At 40.5% G+C, this 23,412-nt stretch overlaps 2 protein-coding genes across 4 annotated transcripts in view; one reads left to right on the plus strand and one right to left on the minus strand.

Annotated features, from left to right (window-relative positions):
- LOC135973815 (uncharacterized) overlaps positions 1-23,412 on the minus strand; it is a 1,510,190-nt gene that overhangs the window by 604,653 nt on the left and 882,125 nt on the right. The window lies entirely within an intron of this gene.
- Positions 725-23,412, plus strand: RRN3 (RRN3 homolog, RNA polymerase I transcription factor). 3 transcript variants are annotated; one of them, XM_005307578.5, is made up of 18 exons: positions 725-1,142; positions 1,224-1,324; positions 3,236-3,292; positions 4,726-4,815; positions 4,925-5,054; positions 5,549-5,608; positions 6,727-6,790; positions 9,283-9,352; positions 10,237-10,335; positions 11,359-11,454; positions 13,267-13,402; positions 14,069-14,199; positions 14,629-14,759; positions 15,691-15,875; positions 17,478-17,586; positions 19,073-19,225; positions 20,207-20,294; positions 21,781-23,412. In XM_005307578.5, the coding sequence occupies exons 2-18, from the start codon at positions 1,232-1,234 to the stop codon at positions 21,937-21,939; spliced, it is 1,851 nt and encodes a 616-aa protein (XP_005307635.2). In that variant the 5' UTR covers positions 725-1,142; positions 1,224-1,231; the 3' UTR covers positions 21,940-23,412. The 3 variants fall into 3 exon arrangements, with proteins under 3 accessions (XP_005307635.2, XP_005307634.2, XP_042717579.2); XM_005307577.4 differs by having other exon boundaries at positions 727-913; XM_042861645.2 differs by having other exon boundaries at positions 1,047-1,120.

The raw sequence follows: 23,412 nt of genomic DNA on the forward strand, positions 1-23,412 counted from the left end.
TATGGGACTATCCCTTTAAAAATGGGACATCTGGTCACCCTAACTACTTGTCTCTGTTTGAGAGGGACACACAGTCTCTGTTTAGTTATTACTGCCTAGAATTTAAACACCCCTCACCCTCACGCAACCCGTCTACTCCCCACCAGTTAGTGCCCCATTCGGAGCACGGACCGCGGGCGCCTCTGCAGCAAGCTCTATGAATTGGGGATTCGGGAGCAGCGCTGGGATTTCCATTGCCCCAGCAGCTGTGGGGGGCCGAGTGCTGACCAGGGGGCGGGGGGGCAGCCTGGGTCAGAGGGAAAAAGGCAGGCCCCATCGCCTCTTACGCTGAGGTCCCGTTGCTGGGCACTGCAGACGAAGCACTGCCGAGGACCCAGTAGGGACCCCAGCTAGCCCGCACCCCCCAGGATGGAGATATAGCTGTTCCGATCTCAAGTGCTCGGCGCTGCCCACCGCTGCAGAGACCCCGGATCAGACTAAGCGCCTTTCCCTGCAGCGCAGGCGCGGCTGGCCTATAGCCGGCGGCCTCGTGCCCGGTCCGGGGCAGAGGCTCAAGCCAAGTCTTAAACCGTGCCGCGAAGCATCTCTGCGAGTGGGGTGGCCACTAATGCCATCCTCTCTCCACGCGGTCCTCACGCCAGTCCTCCAGGAGTAGCGAGAGCAGAGCTAGAGCAGCTGTCCCTCCGCGCTCTGTTCTTGCCGCCGCCCGAACCTCTCTATGGTTGGAGAGGCGTCGTTTTCACTTCCGGGGAGGTCGCCCAGTCCTTTCCTGTCCCGAGGCAGCATCATGGAAGTGGCTGGGCCGGCGGCGCGAGGAGAGGGGGGCGCGCGGTACCAGCTCAACGGCTAATTGAGACCCCCCACCCCCCGGCGGGGAGCGCTGCAGAGTCTCGCGGGCCCTGCCCGGAGTCGGGTGAGGAGCTGGGGAGGGGGCTGGCAGGAGACGTTTCTTCCCGTCCCCTTCCCTGCCCCACAGGTTGGGATCTGTCGGGCTGAAGAACAGCGGGGCATTTTCACCGCTCTAGGAACGTCTGTGAGGAGTTCTTCTCTTCCTGGCCCTGTGGCTGTTTTTACAGGCCAGGCTCGTGTACAGATGATGTGCCGCGTCTGGCTTTAAAGTGTAGATTTCTGACAGGCGGGAGGTAATAAATGAAATGTCGCAGCCCAGCTGTCTTTAACAGGCGTGCTTTCATGCTGTTTTAATCTTTCCTCTTTCTGTGTAGACGCTAACATGTTGGGAGGAGATGAATTCATCAGTTCCCCACCAAGGAAGACTGTCAGGTTTGGTGGGACGTTGACAGATGTCTTGCTGAAATACCAAAAGGTGACCTATACTTTTGTTTTCCTTCAGAAACTGTCTGCGGAGAAGCAGTATTTTCAGTGTATTCGAGTGTTTATGCCAGTGTATCATTTAAGCCTGCATAGTCAAGTTCTCTATTGCACCAATACATGCCTCTTGACTTCAGGAGGGTCCTTCCAACTCTCCTCTCTCTTTTTGGTATTTGGGCAAACTTGTGAAGGCCTGACTTTCACAAGTCATCACGTAACAGACCGATGATATTGAGTTGAATGTCACATCCAGTAAATTGCAAAATTTCAGGGACTGTTCTAGGGCTCAGTGGGTGGAACCCTGTTGATTTTGGGGAAAATCAGAAAACTGAAGGGGGAAAATGGGGGCTATATGGAGCTCCTGACGTCTGATTAACACAGCTACAGCTTCAAGCAGCACTGCATTTGTCAAACAGCTGGTTGTTGGTATCCATTAATGCTTTCCAGAATAGCCTGATTGATCTTCCAAACAAAAGAATAATGGTGGTGGAGTGTGGAATGGGGGCTTGTACACAGCCCCTGGCAATGGGGAGAAAATGGGGGTTCCTGGTATAGCGGAATGGAGCACACAGAATCCTTTGTGGAGGAGTATTGGGGGGGATCCTGGAAGTACATAGAGCCCCTAGCATGGGGAGGGGGGAAGGTGGGAATGGAAGGCAGAGTCCCTGACATAGGGGGAAACTGGGGACCCTAGAATCAGGGGAGATTGGGAATTAGGCACAGAAACCCTGGGATGGGGGGAAATTGGGGAAAACTGGTATGGGGGGAAGGGGATACACAGAAGCAGGGCCGGCGCTTCCAGTAGGCGACCCTAGGCGGTCGCCTATGGCGGCAGGATTTGGGGGGTGGCATTTTGCCGCCCTCAGCGGAAATTTGGCGTCGGGGGGTCCTTCCGCTCCGGGTCTTCGGTGGAAATTTGGCGGCAGATCCTTCACTTGCTCCGGGACCCGCCGCCGAAGTGCCCCGAAGACACGGAGCGGAAGGACCCCCGCCGCTGAATGCTCAGAGGAGGAGTGCTGCTGCCGCTCCTGCACAGAAGAGCCCATGGCGTAGAGAGTAAAGTGCAGATACAGGGCACACAAAGCTGTTGGCATGTGGGGGAAGGATGGGGACAGTATTCCCTCTAATTTTTTACATCCATGTACAGAATGAATTTTATGTGCACCAATATGGAGGTGATGTGTGGCGGAGGTCGGGGCTGAGGAGCTTGGAGTGATGGAGGGGCTCAGGGCTAGGGCAGAGGGTTGGTGTGCGGGGGATGAGGGCTCTGGCTGGGCTGGGCTAGGGGAGGGGTGCCTCTCCCCGCCTGTGCAGCCCTTTTTAGCCTGCTGTGCGGCTGTGCATCTTAGAGGGAAATTAGAATGGGGGGTGCACAGAACCTTTGATGGGGGAGATTGAGGCATATGATGGAAAGGAGTATGGGGAGGGGCACAGATGCCCAGGCACGAGGGAGGGGATATGGGAAGTTGCAGGGAGTCCCTAACAGAAAGGGGAATGAGAGGTTGAGACATAGGGTCCTCATGAGGTGGAAAAGATGAATATAAGGAGCCCCTGGTATGTACCATAAGCTTGGCCTATGCAAGCTACAAAGTGTGTGATTCCCTGATATATGTAAGAAGAGAATTTGACTCTCCTGAGGCAGCCTAATCTGAGGGTGCAAAGGGATCGCATTTTATAAAATAGTGACTTCACAAGCATTTCTTTTCAGAAACAAGTTATTTCTTACAAAACAGCATTAGCTAAAATTGAGAACCAACCTATGAATACTACTGCTGCGTTTCACGGGATTTCTAGTGTTCATCAATTGTTTGCATAGCTATTATTGTAAAGTGTAGAGAATAAGCTTGTATTTCAAATTGTTTAGGTGTACTATATGGCAGAAAACAGTTTGTGTTTATTTTCTCAGGGTGAAACTACAGACTTTGAGTTGTTAAAGCACCAGCTGTTAGATCCAGAAATAAAGGTAAAAAATTGTCTGAGATCATTTCAATTTGCCTTGTCCTCTGAGACTGAATGTAATTGTGGGGCAAATTGTATTTGCTTAATATTAAGTTTATTAATTGTTAAGATTAAACTTGGGGCAGGTTTAGCGTAGTGCTTTTTTATCTAGCCTGACTGTATTTGCTTTGTAGTCATCTTTTGATGACAAAATTATTTTTAAAAATATATTGCAAAGCGATATGAATGTTGCAGTGTGCCTAATGCAGTATTATTGGGTTGCTGTGTTTTCTCCTCTCAAAAATAACCATAAATTTCTATGTGTAATCCATTCCTGTAGGGTAAATTTGATGATGAGGGGGCGCTGATGTGAAAATCTCCTCTCAGTTCTGCTACTGCGTTCAAATCCTAATTTACAGCATCTCTACTATTCCAAGGCCCAATTGCCCCTTTTCGAAAACCACCCCCGAAACCCTTAACTGAGACCTGGGGAAGGAAGACTAAGGATCTCAGTGTGCAGTTTCCTCTAAATTGATCCTGTAGTACGGAGGGAGGAGAGGTGAGGGGAGAGGGTGTTGTTTGCATTGGTCATCTGTGGAGGAAATAAGTGGGTTTTTGTCCTCTCAGAATCTGTGGGTCCTCTGAGATCTGTCAGAGGTACAGGGCTGACCATGCAAAAAGCTTGTGCTTCTGTACTAGCTCCAGAGTCCAAAGCTGTTCTCCCCAGGTCCATTGGAGCTGTGGTGCCAGCGAGTTCCCTGTCCACTGCTTAAAGGGTTGATCCCTCAGCACAGAGGGAGCTCTGTTTAGGAGTTAACATAGCATGAGGTTATATTGACTCCTGGGCAGACTCCCTTAGGGTTGATGGGGAGACAATATATTTCACTTGGGGTGCCCATAATCTCTACTAACCCCTTACACACTTGCCCTCTTCAGCACTGCAGAAAGCACTGTATGGGGACAAGAGAAGATTGTGTGAAGGGAAGCAGATGGTACCTTGCCTGCAGGAGTGGTAAAATCTGCATGCAGAGTATCATCCCCTTAAATGCATTCTGACTGGGAAAGGAAGGCACCCCGTGTTCTATTTTGAGTTCTATTTTTACATTGTATGTGGTTTAACGATATGGACAAATGCAAGTTTGGATAAAACCATTCAACTTGCTTACTGAGGTTCAAATTTAAACCCACATCTTTAGATGTGAGAGTAGTGCGTTCATTTACTGTGCCACTGTATTCATTCTTGAAACAGAAGTAGATTCAAGCTAAAATGTCTGTTCTCCCAGTGATCTTGTCTAACTCACGCTAATGGAAATTCTAGAAATTCATGACATGTAGGTGAGGAAATAGCCACTCTGTGTATAATCGTCATGTTTGATTTGGGTTTTAAAGATTTTGAAATTGGCTTGTAAGGTCATATTATTGAAATTGTTATATCTATCTTGTCTGATTTATTTTAAGGATGCCCAAATCATTAATTGGCTGCAGGAATTTCGGGCTTCTGTTGCATACTTGACCAAAGACTTTGAGCAGCTAGTCAGCATTTTGTTGGTAAGTATAGTATCCAGATATTACATCTGGAGATCAGTAGTTGAATTCTCAAAATGTCTTTGTATTTCACAGTATTGTTTCTAACAGCGTGCTATTTGCAATAATACAGAAGCTGCCATGGTTGAGCAGAAGTCAAGAAGTGGTGGAAGAATATTTGGGTTTTCTTGGTAATCTAGTGTCAGCACAGACTGTGTACCTTAGATCATGTCTCCGCATGATTGCTTCACATTTTATACCCCGTAAGTTTTGTTGGTTTTTTTTTGTCATTTTATTCATTATCCAAACATTGGGTTAGCATGTATGGAAAATTAGAATGCTTTACTGTAATTATCACTTATGTGTGTTGTATACTGTGCATTTATTTGGACAACTGAAATGCAATAGAGAATTATGTTAACTGTAAAGTCTTTAATTTACCTGGATTTTTAGAAAAGTAATTTTAAATCAATAATAAAAACTCTTCCTAAAATAACTTACAAATTATGCTAATTTTCATGAAAAAACACAACTAAAATGAAGCTAGTACTATGATGCCATGTGGAGAATCTTCCCTTCCCAGCTCCCAGTATGGAAAAAATCCTGTGATCATCTTATGTTTTTGGTGTAATGTAGATAATTTTGGGGCTGTAGTTCAGATGAGATCTTTCTTCTAATGATAATTTGATCTGTGCCATTGAGACTGTCATCTTTAAGTTTTATATGGTTATGCAATAATTATCCTATTTCCTATCAGCTCGAGTAACCATAAGGGAGGATGATGTGGATATTTCAGATTCTGATGATGATGAGGAAAGTGAGTATTAATGCAGCATGGGTTAAGTATGCTCTATTAATTCTTTTAGCAAAAATGTTTGTATATTGTGTCTTTTTGCAGACTTTTTTCACTGCAGCTTTAATGGTGATGCGTACTATTGAAAACCTGTGTAGGAAAATGAGACATCCAGTAGAAAAAGTACAAAGTGTTAGCACCTCCTGTACTTGAATGCACACAACTCTCATTGAAATCAACTGCATGATAATCTGGCCCTTCTAATCCATTGCCACTGATACAGTAGTTGTGGTATTGAGATGCGTGCATAGGAAATATAAATGTATTTCAAAGGCTTAGAACCATGATTGTTATTAAAAACAAGTTAACTTGGGTATTTGTTTGTTTTCCTTTGGTTTAGGTAAACAAAATATAACCAAGTCATAGTTGAGGGGCACTTAAAAACTTTTGCTAGGTTCTTGCTTTTATCTGATTGAATTTCTGCAGCAAACATAAATGTTTGTAAGATATGGATTTCCTTTCCTTCTCACACTCCCTTATGAACAATAGTTGACTCCGTCTAGAATGACTCTCCTGTATAAATTCTGCTGATGGCTGTGTAACTACAGCTCTAGTTTTCTTATAGGAGGTAAGCCTTCTGTGGGCTTTTTCCTCCCAATATTGCACATCTTTAATAATAAATAAATAAATAAAGTGTAATCTGATCCTTTAAGGCCTGTATAATTCCTGTAGCAGTCGATTATCTTTCTATATACTTTAATTAGTTTCAGCCCATAGCGAGTTTAAAAAAAAAAAAAAAAAAAGGAAATGTGCAACCTTGTGGGTGAAATGTGCACCTTCCTTAGCATGTAGTCAGACTCTGATCTCTAGGAAGATCAGTGATGTAGGGGTGGTAATAATATCTTGCTTTGGTGGTGGTTATTTAGGGTTGATCATGGTTCAATATTCACTGTATTTTACATGTGGACAGTAACTCTGGAAGTAAGGAGACTCCAAAAGCCAACTTTGGTAAATGTAGTTTCCCCTGGTGAACTATAAAGCATGAGTGGCTAGCAGAATGTATTTATGCTGGCTCCTAGAGTAGCCCCTTGCATGTAACTTGATAAGGGAAATAATTCATAACTCATTTTTTGTTTTTATAGGTCTTTCTGGAAATTTTAACACATGTCATAGAGCACTGCAAACTATAGCAAAATATGTTCCTTCGTAAGTATATCATTCCACAGTTTTGTATATCCTTTTCGTTAATACAAAGCTTTGTTTCACCATTGGGCAAATGTAAACTAATTGATTGAGCAAAGCGAGGTTTAACTCGCAACTTTATGGTATTTACTTGGCTGTAACATAGTAATGTTAAAATGCTGCATCTGATCAATTCCAGAGTTTCAGGGATTCTAGGCATCAGTGGCCCCAACCTAATTGATTATGATGCAAATCAGAACAGTAGAAAGGTCTGAATCAGAGAAATATCATGGCCCCCAGAGTGCCTGGTGCAGCAGGCAGAGGAATATCTCTGCCGCCTAAACATATCAGAGGCAGCAGCTTAACTTTCTGCATAGGGTGATTGTCTGTAGTCTGGATTCTTAACAGAAATAAAAGAGCCTTACAGGGAGGGTTTGTAGGGGGAGAGTGGGGGAATGATGGGAGAAATGGGGATTCAGAGAGGGAAAGGGCAAGAGTGGGGGCGTGGGGAAAGCAGCAGAGACTAGAGGGATGGTGTAGAAGTGCTGGGGGAAGCAGGAAGTGTGAGGAATCAGGGTCTCAGAGAGGACTGATGGCGGTGGGTGAAGCAGAGACCCCAAGGAGAGTGGTGGTGAACTGGTGTGGGGGAAAACAGGCTCGAGGAGGTGGGTGAAGAGGACAGCAGGAAATTGGGTGGGAAGTTATGGTAATGAGGGAAGCAAGGGCCTGGTGTGGGAACTGTATGTATGGGCAGGCGTGGAAGCAGGAATTGGTAGACGGGGGAGTGGAAATAGGGAGGGGAAAGTGGGGTTCTGGAGGGAATAGGGAGAACAAAGACCCTGCCATGAGGGGGCAAGGGAGAATGGGGGAACATACAGGTCCCCTGGTATGTGGTGGAGGGGAGAATGTGGGGTACACAGAGCCTCTGACATAGGTGGTGGTGGGGAGTGGGGATGCACACAGACTCGAGGGTCTGGGGGGAAGAAGGGGATTGAGGAGGACATATGGTTCCTGCCAAGGGGGAAAAAATGAGGGACAATGAAATGGGGGGAGAGGTTACATGGGGGGCACACAAAGTCCCTGTCATGTGGTGGAGAAAGGAATGGGGGACACAGAGCCTGGCATTAGGGACGGGATAGGGAGAGTTGCAGGCAGCCCCTGAAATAGAGCGGCATGAGAGGGTGGCACACTGAGAGCTTGTGGGGGAGAAGAGAAGAATGCAAGGAGCCCCTGGGGTATGCTATGCTCTCAGCCTACAGAAATTGTGAACTGTGTGACATCTCTACTTATAATAACTTGGATCCAGTTAGGTCAAACAAGCTTATAGCAGAATTTTACCTAGTTCTGTATAACACATAGTAATACTGTTTGTATGTTTAGCAAAAGTATTCAGTATCAAAACTGGAGAGTAAAAATTGCAGTACAAAGAAAAATCTTTTCCAATGAGCAATTCAAAAGTTGTTAGTGATGTGAATTGTTCCGAACACATTGAAGGCTTACTGTGCAGTCAACCTTCAACTTTTCTTTTTGGTATAGCAGCTCTTTACTGTGAGCTGGTAAGATCCTTATTATCTGAATCCCGGTTTATCTCTACTTACTTCAGGTACAAATCAGGGTCCCCATCCTGCAGTGTGTTGCATGTGACCTCTTCATCTTCATGCAGTCCCATTTGCTTCAGTGGCTCTGCATAGGCACAGGGGTCCATCTGTGTGCACCACAGTCCAGGTTCAGCACATAGGTTTCTGTGTCCTCAGAACTAACTAGAATCCAAGTCCGCACAGTAAAGCCAACATAATGTAGCTTGAAAGAATGATATGTCAGAAGTATAAAGGGTCAAATGTTCCCCTAATGTGGAACATTAGTGCTCAAAAATGTCATTGCAACTGACTGCAAAGAACTGATTTTACTTCGCTTAGTAGGGAGACGATTGCAGTTGTGTGTAATGGTAGTTTATGTGAAACCACTTGGAAGCATAGCTTACTACGGTAGCATAACAAACACCACGCTGCTGTTGGTTCCTCTAGCTGTGCACTGAAAACCCTTTGTTGTGGGAGGAATGTTAGTACTTACCTCAGTTGCAGTAACTTCAGTGTGGATTTCCATATGGAAATCTACTGGGTCGATAGGAGACCATGCTGCGCTCCATCCTCTCCCCCCACCAAATAATGGATTCTGACAGCTTAATGTTAATATTGGAGGAGCTTCTGTGGAATCAAGTAATGGAAGAGTGTGCTTTCTAACTTTTTTTATTTTTATTATTTTTATTCTTGCCCCTCCCAAGATAATGATGGGGGAACTTTTGATTTTAGAAAAAATTAACACTTTTTTTGTGGAAAGTTTATATAATACATTAATGGGTTATAGAAACATCTTGTACAATTTGTTATCCTACAGCTGTGAAAATAAAACTGTCTTGAAAAATGCTTGTTCCAAACTTCACTTGTAGAAAGATTCAATACATGCACTCTCCGTTTCTTCTGTTTTGGGTAAAGCTTCCTGTATTTTCTTTATTACAGAACACCACAATTTCTCATGCCGATACTTGTGGAAAACTTTCCTTTCATTAATAAATCAGAAAGAACTCTGGTAAGAGCAGGCAGACTATCTATCTTTTTAAAATGTATAAGTAGTAGAAAATACCATAGTTTGGCATTTGATACATTGCATAGTCTAATACAGGTGCTTTAGTGCTCACCATATTGAATAATGTAATTTTAATATTGTTAAGTAATTTTAAGAGAAACTGGACTTTTTCTGTAGTTGCTTCATTGCTACACACCCACCTAGAGGAGGATCCATTAGTACTGTCAATTACTAAGGTTTTCCAATACTTCCCATTATAAGATCTTGTTTTCAGTTGCTTTTAACTTTGGAAAACTTTAACCATTTGGACTGAAATTTTCTTTCTGGGGTCCCTGCCTTGGGTTAATTTTTTTGTTTTTTAAATTTCAGCCAAAACAGTTCAGCTGTTTCTGAGAATGAGGCTAGGGAAAAAATAAGTTGTTTTGCCCAGGTTAAAAACTCCTGGTTCTTTGAAAACCTCTATCACCCCCATTCTTTGGAGCAAGATCTTGACTATGAGTTGGCGGGGGTGGGGGTGGGCAGAGCTTTTTGTCAGGGTTCTGCCTTTTGCCATCCCTGTAAAAATTTCCCCAAATTTATCCAAGTTATAAACTTTGAAAAATGAGTGATTTGTACATGCTCAGAAGAGACTTCTTAGATTTTTCTCTTGTTTAAACACATTGTTTGGATTATATAGTGACTTATTTTTAGCAACTCTTTAGAAGTTAGGACAGAACTGTAAGCTGTTCAACATTCACATCAGTTTCAAATCTTTAGATAAGAGATAATTTGTGGTTCAACAATTTTGTAACTATACTGCTCCTTCTAGTTTCTAAAATCCTTAAAAGAAATGACTGTCACTTTGAATTCAAGGGAAAATCCATATTTATGGTAATGTTGTATTACAGGAATGTTATGTTCATAACCTGTTGCGAATTACTGTGTATCTTCCAACACTGAGGCTTGAAATTCTGGAACTTATTGTTGAAAAGCTATTAAAGATAGATGTAAGTATGGAACAAACTATCTTTTAAGAAACTTGCTGTCTCTTAAGTGCCAGCAATGACATGATTGTTTTAATATTAAACCTCAACAGAAATTATACTCAAATAGGGTTCACAGTCTTAAGCTACAAAAGCGAGTAAATTAAAATTGAAGAGCTGAAGCTCCACCCTAAAACTGTACAATTTGTGCTTAGATGTGGAAGCATATATGATCTACAATATTACTCTTTGTGTGGAAATGCTGTAGCACAGTCTTGAACATGCCAAAATAAGATTTGGATTACAGGATTGAGTGAGTGGCATATATCACCAGAGGCTTTTTGAATTATGTGGTGTGTTGCATCCACATACTGGAGATTTGAATCTGGGCCCAAGGATACATCTTTATATTATTCTGCTCTTCATGTGTTGAACATCTGTCCGTGTTGCTTTAATATAGGTGTTCACTCATCAAAACATTTTGAGTGATTAGGACTTCATGGGTCTCTATTTTGGAGCACATTAACGTAAATCAATCTGTCAGGTTGTTAGTGAGCACACCCTGTGAAGTGTGTGTCTGCTCCCTCCTTAATATTCCCAACTCCTGTTTGGCCAGGGATTTGGAGACCATTAAGAAATGGACCCTAGAACTTTCACATCAGTGCGGTGTCAGTAATAATTGTAGGCCACATGACCTGATACTTGACCTGTTATGGTCCCTCTTGCAAGCACAGAATTTAAGTTAGTGAAAGTCAGTTTCATGCACGTAGCTACCAAATCATGCCCTAAGTCCTTTTGCCGCCCCAACCCTTAAAAAAAAAATTAGGAAAATGTAGTTCCTGGAAGTATCTGAGTGAAGTTTTAAGCAGTTTATATTGTGTGTGTTTGTTTATATAGTTAGTTTTTAAAAAAAACCCACATATATTTAGCCCCCAAACTCTGTTAATAGTGTCATCTATATCTGACTGCAAGAATATAGCGTGGTTACATTTTCCTGCACCGAAGGTTGCTTTAAAAAAATCTGATTTTTTTTTTCTTTAACTACAGGTAAGTGCCCCACGACAAGATATTGAGGATGCTGAAGAAACTGCTAAGAATTCTGATATCAAGGAAAAAACCACAGAGGAAGGACTCTTTGACATGGTTGGCTGTCTAAGCACTCTAAAAATGAATGTTTATATTTAAAAAATTAAATAGCAGTTGAGAGTCGTATTAATTTTTGCTTGTAAAGTGGCAATGAGGTACAAACTTGCTTTGTTATAACTAGGTTGTAAGTGAACTGCCAAGAAACATCCAAATCTTCAGTCAAGTTGGGGATTTTAGCCTTTGCAATATTTTAGTAAGTAGAAAGTAATGACTGAAGTGGAATTTGGCCAGGACCCCAGGATATGGGTTAACCATAAAGCTGATTGGAAACACTTATATGAAACATTTTGTCAGAATTTGCAATTTCATCGAAATTGAAACAGTCTACAGGACCATGTTGATTTTTGATAAAATTCCACTGAAAAGGAGCCAGCTTGCTTGCCTCGCTCTGCAGCAGCCCAGGCTCCTGACTCGTTGGCAGCCCCTCTGGCTGACTAACCGAGCTGTGAGCTTGGAAGCCCTGGCTTCCTGGCAGCCTGAACTCCCAAGGCATCCAGAGCCCTAGCTCCATGACAGCCTACCAGACCAACTGTCCTGGTACTGGGGTTTCCAGGGTCCCTGACTATGTCCTAGAGTCGGCGATTTCAGGCTCCCCACCTGGTTGCCTGCCCAGGACTTCCTGTGGCACTTTGATGGAAAGTTTTGAAAATGTTGCTTTTTATTCTGAATTGGAACAAAAAGAAATTTCAAAATCCTCTGCAAAATGGAATTACCAGTTTCCACTCAGCTCTAGTTAGGACCTCTGCATGGGAACATTAAGGAACTCAGGGCCTCAACTTTGTCTTAGACTTACTGAAAGTTGGTACCTCCAGCCGTACAGTCCCCTAACGATATGCCGTGGCATTGGAAGGAAAAATTCTAGTTACTGAATTGCCGTTGTTGATTTGTGTTAAAACAACACTGCACATCTGAAAGCAAACCCGAAGAAATTTTACAGTTAAAGTTAAAACTGGGCTGACATTCCATTGATAATTCATGGGGGTGTAACTCCCATTAAAAACCTATGTCCAGTCTACCTGGTGCTCCATTGGCAATTTACCATGAAGAGTAAATATTCCAAAAGAGTTGACAATTATTAACCTATTCTCTCTGTGTCAGAGATTGATTTGTGTTCAAAGGGGAGAGGGGCTTACACAAAAAAATATGCGCAACTACTTCTAGAGCCTATTACAGAGTACTAAGTAATTGACTTAAGCCCATCATCAGTACACCAAAGCAATATTTGCTTGTAGCTCTTATAATTAAGCTGAACAAGAATTAATTACATAGTTGATGGTGATTATTTTGGTAGTGTTAAACACTTATTTCATAGAACTGGAAGGGACCCTGTAAGGTCATCCAGTCCAGCCCCCTGCCTTCACGAGCAGGGCCAAGAACTGATTTTGCCCTAGATCCCTAAGTGGCCTCCTCAAGAATTGAACTCTCAACCTTGGGTTTAGCAGGCCAATGCTCAAACCACTGAGCTATCCTTCCCCCCGTATGACATATACTTTCTCTGTTCAAAGTCATGTTTTGGTTTATTTATAGCAGGGGTTCTCAAACTGGGAGTCGGGACCGCTCGGGGTTGTGAGGTTATTACATGGGGGTCGTGAGTTGTAAGCCTCCACCGCAAACCCCGCTTTGCATCCAGCATTTATAATGGTGTTAAATTAAAAAAAGTTTTTATATATTTATAAGGGGAGTCGCACTCAAAGGCTTCCTGTGTGAAAGGGGTCACCAGTTCAAAAATTTGAGAACCACTGATTTATAGTGACTGTCTTCGTTGTATAGTACATATGAGAGCTTTTTAACTGCTACTTTATCTGACAGGAAGAAGATGAAGAAACAAACGAAAATAGAGATACCTTCAGTAGGAGTGACATGATGGCCCATCCACTAGCAGAACGCTTGGATATTTTGATGAACATTCTGTTTTCTTACATTAAAGATATCTGCCATGTAGATGGTAATAATGTACCTGAGCTTGTTGTTTTGTTAGTAATTAAATATAACAGTAAGAGTTCTGCTAGTGCAGGATTGGTCCTCTAGAATCTGTTTTTTCACCTGTAAAATTCTCCTCCCAGCCACATGATATAGGCTAGATTTTTTTTTCAGATATTTTTAAAAATGTAAAACCATCCAAAAATATTTAAATAAATGGTATTCTATTATTGTTTAACAGCGCTATTAATCGCATGATTAATTGCGGTTAATTTTTTTAATCACATGATTAATCACGGTTAATTTTTTTTAATCGCTTGACAGCCCTAATTATTTTGTATAATTTGTATATCAGAGGTAGCTATCCCGCAACCAACCATTCAGTTCAAATTGGAATTTAAATCATATATTGAAATGTGTTTTTTTTTTTTTTTTTTCTTTTGAAATTTATAAGAACAAATATCTGAAAAGGACATTGGTAGGAGGAAAGCTATATTTAATCATACATCTGTGGCGCTAAGCCTCAATTATTAAACAAGCAAGAATATTTAAAAATCAGATTTATTTTTTGTATTTCACTTGTCTGGAACACAGATACTATGCGACTTAGTTTCTGGCTGTTCTGCACTAGCACAGTATTGCAATATTTGCATATCTAATAGCTCTGGGGAATGTTTTTTTTTTTTATTAGGGAAGCTTGATGTTAACAATACGAAGGACTTGTATCGGGATCTGGTTACTGTCTTTGACAAGCTCATTTTGCCAACCCATGCTTCATGTCATGTACAGTATTTCATGTTTCACATCTGTAGCTTTAAATTGGTGAGTACAAGCATACACTTCCTAAAGTGCACTTCTCCTATTATATCTGTTGCATGTTTTTATTCTGTTCTCCTAGCCGATAAAGTTGTGTTAAGCTGATTAATTTAACTGATAACCCAGTGCTAATCCATACCTGGCTGAAAAGGCACATCTTTATTCCTGTTCTCTTTACTTTCTTTCTCTTTTGCCAGCACAGTGTTAAAAAACAAAAATATGCAACTTCTCAAAGGACATTCCTTTCAGTATTTGTAGGAGTATTTGCATATTCTTTTTTTGTAGTTATAAATTTTGTAGTAAACTTTTGTTTTTAAAAAGGTTTTTGTTTTTTGTTTAACAGAAATGAGTACACTGGTGTCAGGAGTCTCCGTTTATAGGTGGCATCAGCATTAGGATTAATAGTTTGAATGTGTTTTTTGTTTTGTTTTGCAGGGGTTTGCAGAAGCATTCTTAGACCATCTTTGGAAAAAATTGCAGAATCCAAATAATCCTGTGGTGATCAGACAGACTGCTGGAAGTTATATTGGCAGCTTCTTGGCAAGGGCTAACTTTATTCCAATTGTGTAAGTAATGTTGCTAGATAATTTTAAATATCTTATACTTTGTATATGGTCAAAAGTGAAGGATTTATGGCATATACTAGATTTAAGTATGGAAAGATAATGTGCCAGTTCCCCTCCCACAACTCTGACAATGAGCCATAACTTTGATCTAAAATATCCTTATTGTTCCCCTTTTGGGGTTCTCTGAGTTTTCCAAAAAAGTTTTGTGTTTATGGGATGTGGACTAATGCCTGCTGGGTGAGGATGAGGTAATCAAACACCAGATTTATCAGAGGTATTAAGAACCTATAGTTCTCTTTGACTTTGTTGGAATTGTGGATGCTCAACGTGACATTCAGCCCTTAAACTTATTTTTGAACATACATCTTCAAGTGTGATAGGTATTGCACTAAGCCTCTGAGACATTTAGTGCAATTATTCCTATTCATTGCATAGATTAGTCTCTGTAGTTTGCGTGCTCAATAGGTGGATGAGTAGACTTTTTTTCTTTGTAACAGTTATATAGTATGGGATATTGTCTTCAGGATTTCTGAAGCTATTGTTAAAAGCAGTGGGCTTAATGACTTAATGTTGAACCTAATTTGACATTGGAACCAGAAGGTTTCTCTTGTTGTTTGTGCCTCACAGCTCAGACAAGAAGATTTCCAAACTTTTTATTTGGTGGGCCACTTTGCAAATGATCCTCTCATGAACTCATCAATTCTACCAATACTTCAATCTTCCTGATGCTTGGGGTTCTCAGTATTGTTGCAGACAGTTCAGTGACTGCTGGCACAGAGGACAAGACGGGCAGTGTAATCTACTTCTTTATAAAATGATTTCTGTGCTTATTTGCATGTACAGTACACATTAAGCGCCTTAAATATTTTTAAAATATCTTTCATACATGAGTTCAAATGGTGTTTTTACAGACCATGTTTCTCCATTATAGTACAGTGAAAGCATGCATGGATCTGTTAGTTAACTGGCTGCACGTTTACATTGACAATCAGGACGTGGGGACAAAAGCTTACTGCGATGTTGCTCTTCATGGACCTTTTTACTCCACGTGCCAGGCTGTATTTTATGCTTTAATTTTTCGCCACAAGCAACTTTTGGATGGAAACTTAAGGAAAGGTGAGTACATTGAAAGTGTCAGTACTATAAAATTAAAACAGAATTCATGTGCAAGCTCTAAAAATATTAATTTCCTAATGGTCAATTTGGTGAAGTGAATTATGGGAAGGTTAAGTTACTATATTTTAAACAAAGTGCATAAGACTTTGTATTTGTATCGGAATTCAAAGCTGGATAACTTGCTTTTTAGCTAGTAAAAATCAACACAGATAAAATCATTGGGCCCACTAGTGGGTGCTCTGAGTTATTTTACCAGCGCAAATCAAAGTAAACTGGTGGACTGGAACCCTCCAATTTTACTTTGATTTGCGCTGGTAAAATAACTCAGAGCACCCACTAGTGGGCCCAATGATTTTATCTGTGTTGATTTTTACTAGCTAAAAAGCAAGTTATCCAGCTTTGAATTCCGATACAACACAGAGCTGGTGTAGTGGGTCTATGCCATCCCTTCAGTTACTGATTCATGAAGTGTGACTGAAGTGTCCCTAAGCCCTGATGATCCTGGCTGATGGAAGGGCCATGTAAGACGGTGAGCAGTTGAGCATAAATTAGAGCAACCTGCTGCTGTTCAAACTTAAATTGGGGGCTGGTCCAGAACTTGGAGGTCTACTAATGAATAGTACAATGTAAGAGGTAGGGGGCATTTTTTGATTGATTGGAACATAAAATAATCATAAAGTCCCATGGCCATTACTGAGCATAACTCTGCCAGACTGGAGAATCTTAATTATGAATTAAGCATCTACTGTATCTGTAATAGCACATTAAATATCGAATCCTGTTATGTCACACAAGCTATTTGTGTTCTCTACTTGCAGAACTTTGTGACTTGTTCTTTACAGACTTCTGCATTCACCACAATTTTCTTACATTTATTTTATAATTATTAGTAGAGTCTCATTATATGACAGAATAGCCCGGCCTGGGGACTTCCTTGTTATATTTCTTCTTTAGATGTTCTGCAAAAGCTTCCTTCTGTTGCTTTACATGCAGCTGCTTAACAAGTTAACATCCCCAGCTGTCCTCCAACATTATATGTTGCTTGATGCAGCCAAAACTGTGTTTTTTTTTTTTTGTTTTTTTTTGGTTTTTTTTAAATTCAGTCTGAAAAATCTTAATGCTGAATAATTTTAACAAGTCACTCTAGAATTTCCACATACTGTATATTTGTACCATCATCTGGCATATGACTGAACAGGTGTTGCTGCTTTGTTTGTGCAGGCCCCGAGAGTAAGTGCTGCATAACTTGCTGGTCGGTCATCTAATGCTTATGATCTAATATACAATTTTTTTATAATGAATTCTTGCACTTGATTTCAAAGTATTCTCTGAACCAGGAGAAACATGATCTTGCCCTTTATTACTCTAAAGTAATAATGAGAAATTGGTACAAGGTTGGGAGAGTTCTAATATGAACTCTGCTACTGACTTGCTGTGTGGCCTTAGGGAAAAGTCACTTTCTGTTTCGCTATCTGTGAAGTAGGAATGATTATCTACCTTCATGGGGGTTGTGAGACTAAGTTTAATCTGTACAGTGCTTTGAACATGGAAAAACGCTGTATAAATCCATAGTATTTATTATACACCATTCTTATTTTGAAGGTTTGGCCTACCTGCAGAACTTAAATTTTGAACGCATAGTCATGTGTCAGCTAAACCCTCTGAAGATTTGCTTACCCTCCATTGTTAACTTGTTTGCTGCTATTACCAGGTAACTATTTATTTATTTTTTCAGTTTACATTTTATATGAACCATATCAATCTCGATAATAACCACAGTGTAGTATTTTGAAGACTAACATTTTTTTGTAAACGTGTATGATGAATATAGATTATAATATACGATAGCCCCTTCAGTATTAGAATATTACCTATATACTGAGTGGGAGCAGTTTATAGCTAATACAGATACAGTGAAACCCTGTAGTTAAATAGAGCTGTTTCATTGCTTTGTGATGGTGCAGATTGTTGTACTACAGTAACTCTCCCTTAACGTTGTAGTTATGTTCCTGAAAAATGCGACTTTAAGTGAATCCAATTTCCCCATAAGAATTAATGTAAATAGGGGGGGGTTAGGTTCCAGGGAAATTTTTTTTCACCAGACAAAAAACTATATATTGTATAGATATATACACACAGTATACATTTTAAACAAACAATTGAATACTGTTCACAGCTATGATGATTGTGAAGGTTGGTTGAGGTGGTGAAGTTAAAGGGTGGAAGAGGGAGGGATATTTCCCAGGGAATGCCTTGCTGCTAAACGATGAACTAGCACTTGGCTGAGCCCTCAAAGGTTAACACGTTGTTGTTAATGTAGCCTCTCACACAAGGCAGCACGAACATAAGGGAGGGGAGACAGCATAACAGACAGAGACAGACACACACCTTGTGTGTGAGAGAAAGAGAGAGGCACACTGCCTCTTTAAGTAAGCTGACCCACTCTTAAGTGCATTGTCTTTTTAAGTGGATCAGGAAGTTGAGACAGCAGCTGCTGCCCCAAGCTCTGTCTCTCTTCCTCCATGTCCCCTCCCTGCTCTATATGGAGAAGGGGTAAGCGGGGTGCAGGAGCAGGGAGGAGGGGGACATCCTGACACTGACATTAGCCCCCCCATCCCCCACACAGCAAGCAGGATTCTCTGGGAGCAGCTCCAAGGCAGAGTGCAGGAACAGCACGTGGCAGTGGGGGGAGGGATAGCTGAACTGCCTTGATAGCCTGCTGGGCGGCTGCTGCACAGGGAACTTAGGGGAGCGGGGAGCTGATGTGGGGCTGCCGGTCTACCTTGGTTACAAGCCCCCACCAGCTAGCTGCAATGGGCTGCTCTTCCTGCAAGCAGTGGACAAAGCAGGCAGCTGCCAAAGGATGTTAGAAGGGAGCATTGCACAACTTTAAACGAGCATGTTCCCTAATTGATCAGCAACATAACAGTGTTAACCGGGACGACTTTAAGTGAGGAGTTACTGTACTTGCAATAAAGTTCTGTTGAGAGTAAAATTGGTTAGATAGACTTCATTTATAAGCTCCCTTTATTCTGATTGTATTGTTAACTCCTGCTGTTAGTCGTAAAATGGAACTTTGTGCTAGAATTTGGATATTTATGTAATATATCTCAGTCCAGTTCAATATCTTGTGAAATTATTTGCTTTCCCTGTAGTTAGAGATGCTTATACTTATCAGTGTTTTTTGTTTGTTTAAGGAAATACCAGTTGGTGTTCTGCTACACCATTATTGAAAGGAACAACAGGCAATTTTTGCCAGTCATCAGAAGCAGCAGTGGGGGTGATTCTGTACAGACTTGCACTAACCCGCTTGACAGTTTTTTCCCATTTGATCCTTACATTCTCAAAAGGTATAGATTTCCAATGCAATAAACTAATTTCTGCCTTGCATAAAATAAATTCAAAGAACATACTTAAGGTGATTGTTCTACTCTTCTAAAATGTATTGTTGTATTGTAAGTCAAAACACTAGTTCTACATAAGTTGTTTTTGTAGGACTGAGACTGTCAGAAGCTGGAGAATTGGAGTTTGTGCACTCTGTAGGTTTTGGGTGTGGGGAAGGGAAAAGGGCCCATCCTCTCATACTGCATTTGGTAAAAGGTTACTTTAGGTAAATTTTCTTTTATCTACCCCTTTTTAATGAGTCCAATTCATAATATTAGCATAACAAAATGTACTGAGGTCCGTCCGAGTGGTAGTTTCTTGCATCTCTGGGATTGGCACCATGTGCGAGAGGGCATCTGGTTTGTTTTCAGAGGCTTTTGTTATTAGTTAGATGGGCTGTTCTTGAAGCTCTCTAGCCTGGAATGCTTATATTCTTTGATCCATGAATGTTTGTGCAGATGGGTTCTTTAACATACAAAAGATGACCATCTTAAATAGATTTTTCTGCACAAACCATCTTCTAGCCTGAAAAGGGCTGCAGTGAGTCCTTGCTCTAAAGGAATAAAAGTGCTGGACAGAAGTCCAGTAAATCCTGTGGGTAGGATTACAGGCTAGAAGAAAATTATAGTTGGCTGAGGGAGCACTGCCTATGCATTAAAATACATAATTGGAAGAGCTGAGTTCTGTTCCTGATCCTACCACTAGCAGTCTCCTCGGGAAAACCTATATAACTTCTCTATGCATCATTTTACCCAGCAGTGAAATGGAGATAATTTATGGGAAGTGTTCTTGGGATTAGTTTGTAAAGTGTGTAAGATCCTCTGCAAGGCACTAGAGAAATGTAAAGAATCGCATAGTACAATATTAAAGTGAAATGCCTGGTTCATAACTTCTTGTGTGCAACTTTATTCAGCTTATTTGTACTATGCTGCAATTTATGTTCTCAGATCAAAGAAGACCATTGATCCTATTTATCAGATTTGGGAAGAACTGAGTACTGAAGATCTTCAAGAACTTAAGAAACCCTTTAAAAAGGTAACTCCTTCCTGTCCGAAATTGTGTGGGTGTGTGGGTGGTTTCTGGGGGTTTATTTTATTTTATTTTTGGTTAAAGAAAATAATCTTAAATCCTGCATCAACTGACGATTAAGGAAGTATACTTGCATTTTGGGAGTCATTTTTTTTTTTTTTTTTGGTCACAAAATGCTTAATGTTAGTGGGAAACCAGCACTGAATTATTAGCTATGTAGAATTCAGGAAGCTCTGTGTACATAGAAAATGCATTTTTTATCTAATTTGTGGGGAGAGGGGGGGATCATCATGGCCCTCAGATAACTGTTTGATTTCTCCTTTTGTGGATGTATTCATAGTTGTGCTCTGATGCTAGCACTATGGGCCAACTGCTGTGAATCATCAAACAGGAACAGTGATATCTCTGTCCTGATTGAAGGAGGAGCTGACATACAGGCTGGTGGGTTAGGATGCTGGCACAGATCGAGATCAGTGTAGTATCAGAGATTTAGGTTGTTGTTGTTGTTTTTTTTTTTTTCATTAAACCCCTGGGATGATTCCTGTGGATGCCACTTTTAGATTTGTTTTGGATCTATTCTCACAATACACTACAGTTATTAAAGCTCCCCTCTGCCCTGCCAGTGATTCCAGCTTCTGTCTATGTAAAGTATTCCTAGAACAGCTATCTCCACATTATCTAATTGATTCACTTCCTTCTGCCACTCCTGTCTACATACACTTTGCAGTATGTGTGGAATTCTCTTCCCATCTGTCTGCCAAATAGTCACTTCTCTTCATTCAACTCCTTAAAACTGTCTGACCTCTGGGAGGCCTACAGACCATGAACTTCTTAAAAAGAAAATCCTCTGGACTTTCCAGACCAGCCAGAGTCTTATGACTGAGCTTGAAAACTCTTTGTGGCAGGGGTGTATCTTTGTATACTGTACAGTACATAGCACATTGTTAGAGCTATCTCAATAATAAAATAGTATTGCTTGTGTGTGTGTATATGTGTATATATATATAATATATATATAAAATGTATATGTATTGTGGTAATTGGCCAACGCAGTCGTGCTTTATCGGTAAACTGTATTATTGCAACATTTTGAATTATTTCAGAGTTTATTTAAAAACACATTTCTGGTTTTCAGCACTTTATCTAATTTTCTGGCCAAAAAAAAAAAAAAAAAAAAAAAACGCTTTTAGCAAATAAATACCAGAAATGCCCAAATTTCCAGGACTTTTCTCTGCTTGTCTAGACATGTGTACCTGTTGGTCAGATATATGCTTCTCTATGGTGTGAAATCTACTAGCTGTGTTAACTCAGAGACTGGGAGCCTCCTGAGAACTGTTTTATTTTACTGGGCCAACTAATACACTCCGGTAAATCTCATGTGGTGTTCAGATAACTTTTCCTGGTGAAGAAATTTAAACCTAAGGCTTAAAACTCTATTTAAGGTACTATAATGTCTTTCTGTTTTCACTAACATTTTTTTCTCTTTGCGTAGTGTACAACTGAAGATGAAGACGATGACTTTCTGAAAGGAGAAACACCTCAAAATGATGGCATGGTTGGAATTACTCCAAGTTCTTATGACTCAAATATTCTGAGCCCGGCAAGCAGTGTAGGATCCCCTCCAGTAACATATGTACAACGGCACCTCTGACTTTGAGAATCAGAAATTAAGTGGATCAAAAGCTATGTGCAATTTTCACTCTTTAAAGAGACTTTCTGAGCAACTTTCCAAACTCTGAAGATTTTACTTGTTTTGGTAATCATATTAAAGAAGAAAGACTCTATTTTTTACTTAAACTTGCTCAGATTTCTACAGAGATGTGTTCTGATTAATTTCATACATTGCTAAAAAAGGCTAGAGAATAAACTGCAGTACTCTACAATTTTCATATTGAAATAGTTTATACATAATTTATAGTTATTTTTCTTGATTAGTTTTTGTTTAATAATGTTTCCTCTATAAGGATTTACATAGTAAGGGTGAAATCCTGGCCCCTCTTCTCATTAATTACATTGGGACTAAGATTTCACTCTAAATGTTTAATTGTGTTTTGATTGGGTATGTTTTTAAGTTATCTTTCTAACAAGTAAACTGAGCATAGGATGAGGTACCAGGGCCTGAGTTCTAATTCCAGCCTGACATTGCCTCCCTCTGACCTTTGACAAATCACTTCCCCTATCTGTAGAATACGTGGTAAAGCACTTTAAAGATGGAAGGTGCTATTATCACTGCATAAGATTTTGTCGGAAAAAAAATTTTAAGTGTGAAAGTTCAGACTTTCAACACCTCAGACAGTTGTCAGTTTTGAAAGTGACATGAAAGCAGCTTAATGTGTGATCATATGATATGTAGTCAGTTCAAGAAATGTTGTGCAATGCTTTAAGTTCTGGGGATGAAAAGGACTGTATAATGGTAGGTATTTATTATTTTTGGAACTCTATATTTAAATGTGAATTGTGAAACAACAAAAAAACCCTTTGTTTATAGAAAGGAAAAGATGCAATTCTCCTCATGTGTCACTGCAGGGAATTTCTTTACTTTGTTTTGTTTTACATAATTGGATTTTTAGGCGGGAGAGGTTTGAATACATATGTAAATAATTACTGCAAAATGAACTGGAAATATCTGCACAATGCTTCAGTTAGATTACAAACACTTAAAAAAAAAAAGTATGAGTTTATTCTGTTTGAAAATAGTAAAATTTTAAGTATTTTGGGCCAAATTCTCTGCAATTCTCTGACCTTTTGTTTAGACTCTTATTTGTTAGACTTTCAAGACTTGAGCATTGGGTGGGAATCAGAATAAACTTGACACGTGCAGATACTTGCAAAACTTAGACTTACACAAAAATAAATGGAATTCTATATGTGATCTAGCCACTGGAGGATGACACAGGATGTGGTAGTATGGGTTTCAGAAGCACCTAATTTGGCATGTTCCTCCTGAAGGACTGTGTGATGATACTGATGAGGTGGAGACTTTGGATGAGACAGGGGTTTGGGGATGACATGGCAAAATTAATCTTCCGGTATCTATAAATGAACTGTTTTTGTTTTGTTTTGTTTTAAATCTCATCCCTTCTGCTGTCATTCCAGAACAATAAAAAGAGAATTGCATTTGAAA

Source organism: Chrysemys picta, chromosome 10, assembly GCF_011386835.1.
Source record: "Chrysemys picta bellii isolate R12L10 chromosome 10, ASM1138683v2, whole genome shotgun sequence".
In the NCBI taxonomy this organism is placed as follows: Eukaryota; Metazoa; Chordata; order Testudines; family Emydidae; genus Chrysemys; species Chrysemys picta.

What these genes read in the sequence shown, in the direction of transcription:
- RRN3 (XM_005307578.5), top strand. Translation starts at nt 1,232, where the DNA reads ATGTTGGGAGGAGATGAATTCATCAGTTCCCCACCAAGGAAGACTGTC. An exon ending in AGCTAGTCAGCATTTTGTTG is followed by an intron (nt 4,816 to 4,924) that starts GTAAGTATAGTA and finishes GCAATAATACAG; the next exon opens with AAGCTGCCATGGTTGAGCAG. An exon ending in TTAAGAAACCCTTTAAAAAG is followed by an intron (nt 20,295 to 21,780) that starts GTAACTCCTTCC and finishes CTCTTTGCGTAG; the next exon opens with TGTACAACTGAAGATGAAGA.